The sequence below is a fragment of the Rosa rugosa genome, chromosome 3 (genome assembly GCF_958449725.1).
Source record: "Rosa rugosa chromosome 3, drRosRugo1.1, whole genome shotgun sequence".
Lineage (NCBI taxonomy): Eukaryota > Viridiplantae > Streptophyta > Magnoliopsida > Rosales > Rosaceae > Rosa > Rosa rugosa.
The window spans coordinates 45449942-45458651 of record NC_084822.1 but is presented as its reverse complement, the minus strand read 5'-3'; the positions used below and the strand labels follow the sequence as shown (position 1 = coordinate 45458651).

Below are 8710 nucleotides of genomic sequence, written 5' to 3'. Positions count from 1 at the left end.
TCATGAATCATGATATTTTGTGAAGCACATGAAGAGAGCCTTAGCCTTGGTGGCTTGGTGTTTGAACGAGCAGTTGGGTGGTTAGGTGGGTTATATGACCATATTGTTCAGCTTCATGTATACTAATGGAGAATGAGAAATGAGTTGGCTGTGAGATCAGTCACGTTGTTCTACTTGCATATCACAACCAAAACTTCCAAAGACTCTTCTGATCTAACAACAAGGGAAATAGGTAATGAGGTTTATTTGGCATTTTAGGTTTGTCCAAAGATCTACGTAACTGAGCAAAATAATCAAATAAGTAAATTGGGATGTTAGTTCAATATTAACCACCAACTGAAGCACGAGATTTATAACCGGGTTTAGCCCACATAAGTAATCTTATGCTAGTCAAGCGCAAAAAAAATAAAAAAATAAAATAAAAATAAAAAATGTTACCATTAAGCTATTATCAAAATGGTTACCTAACAATCACGATAATGCAAAACATAAATTTTATATTGGCATATATCTTGCCATACAAATCACTCAACCTCACATGTGATTGTGTACAAGAAATGGTATATGTACTGAGGTCGAGATATTCTGTACTAGCCCTAACCCCTAAGCCTAACCTTGAGTCTTAGTAATTTGGATTTATTGATTTATTCACCGAAGAGACAAAAAAAAAAAAAACAGAAATGGTCCAAATAGAGGTTTGATTATTGAGCCGACCATTTGTGGGCTAACGTCCTATATTAATATGTTGGGCTTCTTGGATCCTGCAGAATCAACCCTAAAAGAAGTAATCGAAAAAAAAAAACCGCTAAAAGAAGTGACAAACAAGAATATGAAGCAAGATGTTCATAGACTAAGGACGATCCTGCTTACAATCTCTTCTTCAGGATAAGCACAGTACACTAGAACAGGGGAAAGACCTCAGAGAGTTGGGTCACAACCCTCCAAGAACCATGGTATTGACATAATGAGCAAAATGATCATTATTTACACGATGAACATTATCAGAACATTCAACATTCTTGGTTATCAGAAGCATCTTCTACTCAAGTGTCGTTTGTTTTCTCCCTTCTACACCCTAAATGTTAAGTGCCTTTACATCTCATCAACAAGGTAAAAGAGAGGCACAAGCAACATAAGTTGACTCTCAATAAGAGACCATCTAAACCTTAAGCCTACACCACGTTGTGAACCTGAATAGTAAGAACTGGTCAAAATGACTAATAACAACCACATTGTAACAGTTCAATATCCCCATTGTAACAGTTCAATATCCACAGCTTAGACCTTATCAACCACATCTCCCAAGTTTGTGCTGAAAAAGGTAGCTCATGGGGCCAAACACCTGCTCCATTGAAACTACAGCAACTAGAATAGCATGTATCAGGAAAATTCAAGAAGAAAATGAAAGAGATGGCATGTTATGATGAACTCATGAACAGGACTTATTACTGACCATTTGATGTAGCAGTAGCAAAGCTGCAAAAGTATGCAAGTGTCAAAGTCTGGAAAGCCTGTGATGTAAACATCATAGTGGGCCACAAATCGTTCCCCAAGTCACCTCTAGGCATCAAAACCTGTGCCAAAGAAGAAATGCAGACATAAACTTAAACTTTTAGACCAGAGTATATGAGTCAGTCATTTCTGCGTATGAATTACCATCAGAATAAGATCAGAGTCGAAAAGAGCTATCTGTGAAAAAATTATATCAATTTGTGGGTCAGATAGGAGAGGAACACTTCCAACCAAGCTAAATTAATACAAAGAAGATTGAAAAGAGTTAACCTGGTCAATTACAATAGTCCTTAAAACCTAGAAATAAAATTCTATTGATAGTAATGAGATAAGTAGGTTGAGCAATTCTTAACAGATAGGATTGTTCACCCCCTCTAGCTTAATTTCTCTTGAAACTCAGGACAACCAAACAAAAGAAAGACAAAACACTGTCCGACAGTGCGTGTTCGAGTGTGAATACATGTGAAACGGTGAGCGTTGTAGTACCACTGAGAGTCAATGCAAGTTCCAGAATTTACTTGAGATAAGCATACTGAAAAGGGTGCTCATACTGCTTATATTGGCAAACATAGTATCAAACATCAATTTTAAGTAGCGGTAAGCTGGCATGTCAAACCTGGTTGACACAATTTGCAATAATGATGAAAGGTGCAATTCCAAGTGAAACAACATTATACGCCTTGTATGCATGGTTCCACAATCTGAAAAAAGTTGGATTAGATAAAGGAATAAAGGTGGGAAGAAAAATTAATAAAGACCCCTTATTAACAGATAATTGCCAAACATTTTCTTGCTGAACAAAATTTTCTTCAGATGAGAACCAAGAATGAGATAAGCATTCAATTACCAAATAATAAAGATCATTCGGGTCTTTGAGCCGTACCTTTGTATTATGTATAATCCATGGCTGAGGTAATGCTGACACAGCTTTAAGATAAACATAGAAAGCCCACAAAATTCTGTTGATCAAAATGAAGTGCTCTGTGGAGAGGGGAATGGCTACAGAGAGCAGAAGACATGGTACCACCTAGATTAAGTTAAGAAATCAACAGAACAATCAATAAGGGAACCAAAAAAAGGAAAATTCATCTCCACAATTATAAAACTATAGTGTGGACTATCATTACTTAATGGAATACGTGATCTTTACAAAATTTTACAAGAGTTTAGAAACTTGCAATATGTAGAGCAGCGAGAGTGCCGACATAGATTGGTCACTTAATATCCATCAAACTCAGAAACAATGCTTTTTGAAAATGTCTTTCAACACATTGTCGCACCACATATATGGAAGCTAGGAACAAATCTACCAAACATTATGAAGCCAGAACAGTTAAAATTCATTTCAAGGACTCATAAAACAAAACTAAGAAACAATAACTTTTCCTAATTAAGCAAGAACTTTTCCAAGAAACAACTAGATAATCAAAACTTCCAACATTAAAGGGTAACATCCTACTGACTTAACATATTCTCAATGGCCGGGACGGGAAGATCATACACCAATTTTCGCAGACTCAAACAAAAAATCCGCTTAGTACGTAAACCATTGGATTGGCAAAAAAGGACTAGCTAACCAAGTGGCAGATTGGGAAGTCTCCATATAGCTGGACCTGACTTTGAACCGAATCATATAGATAATCCACAGCGTTGCCATCAGAATAGGCACCTCATGTAAGAACAGGACCCACCACTCATCTGTCATGAACACACTGCAATACACCTTAATTCCCAGATACAGAGCCGTTAGTTCCAGTGACTTGAGGGAGAGTCCTGCAAATAGTGAAAATTTCAGAGAAAAAAAAAAAACTTAAATTAAAGGTAAATCTTTTGGGGAGGAGGCCAGGGCATAAAGGTAAGAATTAATGCATATTTCTCGTTCAAATAATGCCACGGTTAAAAAGAAAACTTATTTCGATTTATGAAAAGATTGTCCATTTATTTTAGCTGGCGCCCCTGTGACTCACTACTAGTCGAAACCCTAATTGTGAGAGACAGGTTTTTCATCCTCCCAAAAACACAGAGAGAGAGAGAGAGAGAGAGATTCTTGCGTACCAAGCCAAGCCATCAATGACGAAGAAGAGGGGGAGAGAGAGGCATCGAAATCCAAAGCCGTTCCTCGCCGAAGACGATGTCTCTGTGGCTTCCACAAAGCTAACCAAACAGCCCAAAATGGTGCGCAAGCGCCAAGAGAATCTAGTTTTATCAGCAGGCATGAGCTCGAAAATTCTCAGGGAAGCTCAGATTCAGGAGAAGGAGATCGAGGAAGAGGAGAACACAAACGCCTTCACTGAAGAGCCGCACAACGATGAAGAGGACGACGATGACTTTGATACGTTCCTTGAAACACATAGAGAGGATGAAGCAAACAAAGTGATGGAGGCCATAATGAATGAGACTGAAGATGAAGATGAGGAGAAGTTACTAGAGCGATTCTTATCAAAGGAGGAGGGTGATGATGGTCCACAGCGTAATCTCGCAGACCTCGTACTTGCAACCATTAAGAACAAACAGTATGATGTCACCTCAGGTATAATATATGGTTCTTGTGTAAGAATTTTTCATCTCAAAGTCTGATGAAGGTTTACAATTAGTGATGTTAATGAATCCCAACTACTATAGTTCAGACAACTCTTGGAGATACTGTTCATATATTAAGTTGCACCATTTAGAAATATTGGTATCTCTTCATTGACATATTGTATTGATTTCTTTGGTCTCAGATGCTAGGTCTTTCGTTAAAATGGATACAGATTTCATGGAAGTCTACAAGGGGTAAGCAATCCCTCTATTATTCCATTAATGGATTTGACATGTTAGGTCAAGGAGAGTTATCTTTTAATTATTGCCTCTCTTGTTCTAGATGGTGCGAGATCCAAATTGACTTGTACAGTTATATAAATGTCATATCTATATGAGTATATTTATGTATGCATGTATATGTATTACCAAAGTTGTTGATGGTGGGTTTAAACAGGGTTGCAAAGTTTATGAAAAGCTACAGTGCCGGCAAGATTGCCAAACCATTCAAATTTATCCCGGCAATGCAACAATGGGAGGATGCCCTCTATTTCACTGAGCCTGATAATTGGTCACCAACTGCTATGTATGAAGCTACAAGAATTCTTGCTTCTAATTTGACTCCGCAAAAAGCAGAACGTTTCTACAAGCATGTCTTGCTCCCACGGGTGAGACGAGACATTCGGAATAAGAAGAAGAAGAAGCCCTTGCATTTTTCCCTGTATCAATCTCTAAGGAAGTCCGTCCACAAGCGTGCTGCCTTTTTTAAAGGAATACTGTTGCCTTTGTGTGAGGTATTCCATTCTTGAAACACGTGATGCTTGTCTACCTAAATTCAATTCTCTTAAGGTTGAGTGTGATGCTTGTTTGCTTGATACTCACTCATAAATTTCCTTTTCTTCATGATATGTTTAGTTTGTCGTCTATTTCTTATTAACGCAATCCACACAGTGAATGGATGGTGGATTGATGCAGAACTTTTCTTTGGCTGATCCATTAGTATTATTACAACCCAAGTTTGTAAAATGTGATATATATATTCTTCAAAATTCCATAATACTTCAAAAGGGATGTAGGGAACTGATAATATTATTCTGTTTTTCACTTTTTGCATGCTTTTGAGTTTTGGCAACTCTAATCCACTGCGTCCCCCCTGCTCTTTTATTAACAGTCAAGGACATGCACTCTAAAAGAAGCCTCCGTTGTTGGGAGCATCATACAAAAGGTTCGAATTTCTGCAAGTCATGCAGGGTATGTTGGCTTCCCCTCTCAGATTGTTATTGATTACTAGATAGAGCTTTTGAGATTACGAGTTTGTTTTGGAATTTGAATAGTAGGTAGCAAAAAAACTTGCTAGTCGAAGTGTTTTATTTTCCAAATGTGTTTGATATAAGTGTAAGGATACTAAAGTAGTAAATTCTCAACCTTGCATACTTTTAGGAGCAGACCCAGAGTTCTATGTAAACTAATTTTAGGAGATGTTCTTAGAAGTGGATATCTTCTCCACTGTCATGTACTATTTGAGCTTTGTTGCTCATAAAAGTTTCTTTGTTCTTCAATAAAGAAGAAAGTTAACGGTGGTCCGTTGAATTTCTGTTCTGTACCAAAATCAAATAAACATTACTGTAAGTAAGGAGTCCACCAATTACATCACCAAATCCGAATCAACTAAATGATCCTTTTCCCCCTCCATTCATTCTGAGAAGAGAGAGAGAGAAAAAAATAAAAATCTCATTCAGCTTTCAATTTCTTTTGCCACACGTATGGGAATCCAGAGGAGGAATATAGTAAACTTTATGTGTTAACCTCCCCTCTGTGGTTCCCAAAAACTAATTGCCTTATTCTCTTTGAATTGGGTTTGTATGTATTGCACTTATCTTTGTTTGGTATTCAAAAAGTTTTCTTCTTTGGCGTATGCTTATGGAAGTTACCATATTTTATGTAATTTCTTGAGAGCATCTAGGAGGTCTCTGATAAATTCTTCTAATGTATTTGCAGTGCTGCAATGATGATGCTAGCAGAGATGGAATATAGCAGCGCAAGAAGGTATCAACTCTATGAGACTATGACATTTAGCATTGTCAACATATTAATTAGTTTGAAAGACTTGAGTAGATTTAGTATTGTCAAGATGTGTACTTGAGCATATAGGATTTTGATTTGGGATATTTATTGATTTGTTAGAGACATAAGAACCACAAAATTTATGCTTTTGCATATGGAGGAGAGCTGAGGTTTCTCTAAACTTCCTCAGTTTCTTTATATACAATAATATTGTAAATGTTGATTTGTATCCTTCTGTGACATCTGTCCAGTATATGAATTTTATTAAGACTTTAAGAGTTATGTTATCATGAAAGGAAGAAGATCCACCGCTTATAATGTTACTTGACACTGTAATTGTTGCAGTTATTTTATAAAGCTTCTTTTGGAGAAACAGTATGCTTTGCCAAATCCTGTAATCGAGGCTCTTGTTGCACATTTTATGAGATCTGTGGAGGAACCAAGAGTAATGCCTGTGATATGGCACCAGTCTCTTCTTGCATTTGTGGAAAGGTAGGTTATAACCGTTATAACTTTGTAAGAGGTTTTGGCTTGCCTAAATGATTAATGAGCAGCAATTTTCTTCCAATTTTGAGTCATATTTAAGAGTTCATGATTTGTGGTTGTGTTTTTTTTTTACTTTCCAAATTACAGTTGGTGTGCATAATCCCTTGCAGGTACAAAAATGATATAACAAAGGACAACAAAGATAAGCTTAGGAATCTTCTTGAAGCACAAAACCACCGTGAGGTAAGAGTAAATTTTCTCTAGAAGAACTTCAATTCCATAATCTGTGGCATAATGTAATGTAGGTGATTGAATCTTAGATTACTCCTGAAATAAGAAGGGAGCTATTTCATAGCTGCAATCATGGTGAGAAGGAGCATGATCGTGCGTCAAGTGATATCCTTCTTTTATTCTTGTTTTCTGTTATAATTAAATATTTTTGGCGATTTGAATTATAGAATATATATTATCACTGAATTCAAGAAGAAAATTGAATTGGTTCAACCTTTAAGTCCAAGATTCATATCTACAGAAACAATGCCAGAGTTGATAGCGCACATGTGCATATTGGTTCAACCTTTAAGTCCAAGATTCATATCTACAGAATAATTTGGAAAAAAAAATTGGTACAAGTTGTGTTCCCCTTGACTTTACATACATTCTCTGATGTCTGTGTTCAATAAACCAATCGATGAAGACATGTTTGATATTCCAGAGGTGCCTATGGAGGATGACTAATTCAATACTAGGTATGCCTTTTGTTTTTGTGGCAATGTTGTTCTTTTCCTCTTAATTTGTTCTCTTCTGTTTTACTAACATGGGATTACTTTGCCAATCCATGGTTGTATTGCAGATTTGCAGGTGGGTCTGGCTAAAGAAATAATGCACAAGTACATGCTTGGGAGGAAATGCAATACTGTTCTTGCATTGGAATGGCATTAATGTAGCCACCTGGTATCAGGCAGTCAATGTGGTTACTTTTGTACCAGTATTTTAGTTTTATGTTTTGGGTTGGGGTATGACACAATGAATCCTCAAACCCAGAAATGATTTTTCCTTAGCCCTCTTGTAGAGTTAAGGCTTCTACCTTTTGGGTTGGGGTATGAATATGACACAATGAACCCTCAAATCCAAAATGAGTTTTCCTTAGTCCCCTAGTAGAGTTAAGGCTTCTACTCTTTTGGCGGGAAGAGATGATTGGACAAGTCTTTTGTACCCAACTTGTTAATTTATTTTCTGGAGTGAAATTTATCAAACTATTGTTTTCTTTTTAGAAAATTTTCCTTTTTGGTCTACCTGCTTTAAGGATGCTTTCTCAAAGACTTGACTTTAATTGGTCATGATGTTTTTCTTTGGTCAAATGTTTTGCCATGGAGGTTTCTATTGGTAATTGTTGCTAACTATATATATCTCGCAGATTGGCCGGCTATGGGAAGTTGCTTAGTACTCCAATTTTTACTTACAAAATTTTTAATCCTTTAGTTAGTTTGGAGTTCTAGCTAGAAATTTCCCTTGAACATTAAGGATGAGGCCAACTATAGTGTGAAAATTGATAATTTGATTTACTGTGATTCCTGCTGTTTTGAAGCTTATGAAGAATTATACTCCCAGCTGATCAGGTCTCAAGATTTTCAATATTTGTTTATATTCCCTATATTCCTGGGGTTTCTTGGACTGCAAGTTCCTCCGCTAGGACTCTTTAGAGTACTGTGCGTTTGATAATACATATATATTGTCTGAAGCAAGAAGTAGGTGGCTTCAATAGTGGAGTTACGTACTGAGCAACCTCATATTTTCTTCTATTGGTAGAGGATCGACAATTTTTTTTTTTTTTTTTGAGAATACAGGATCGACATTAAAAATTTTAAATGCAAATTCAATCTAAATAAGCAAAAATGATCAAATGTAAATAGTTAATGTTATTTTAATATCACCTGCACAAACCAGATACATTAGCCCGCTCATATAATGCTCGTCTTATCCTTAGCCACCAGGGAAACTGATGCCACAATATTACATTATACGTTTAGCTTATGAATGCACACAGAATTACTTGATCACCAACAACAACACCACTGTTATTTATGAAAACCCATCAACCAAAAAGTTGAACCTTCAATCTTCATTA

The 8710-nt window shown here is 36.5% G+C and overlaps 1 protein-coding gene and 1 long non-coding RNA gene across 2 annotated transcripts; one reads left to right on the top strand and one right to left on the bottom strand.

Annotated features, from left to right (window-relative positions):
- Nucleotides 1-1121: 1121 nt before the first annotated feature.
- LOC133736343 (uncharacterized) lies at nt 1122-2215 on the bottom strand. The gene is made up of 3 exons (XR_009859513.1): nt 2129-2215; nt 1454-1574; nt 1122-1365 (listed from the first exon to the last, which is right to left on the bottom strand). It is a non-coding gene; the product is annotated as an uncharacterized LOC133736343 (long non-coding RNA).
- A 1235-nt stretch (nt 2216-3450) lies between these two features.
- Nucleotides 3451-7959, top strand: LOC133740181 (bystin-like). The gene is made up of 10 exons (XM_062168103.1): nt 3451-4042; nt 4236-4287; nt 4490-4826; nt 5204-5283; nt 6031-6078; nt 6442-6588; nt 6753-6825; nt 6903-6980; nt 7243-7331; nt 7436-7959. The coding sequence occupies exons 1-9, from the start codon at nt 3583-3585 to the stop codon at nt 7318-7320; spliced, it is 1353 nt and encodes a 450-aa protein (XP_062024087.1). The 5' UTR covers nt 3451-3582; the 3' UTR covers nt 7321-7331; nt 7436-7959.
- The last annotated feature ends 751 nt before the right edge of the window (nt 7960-8710 follow it).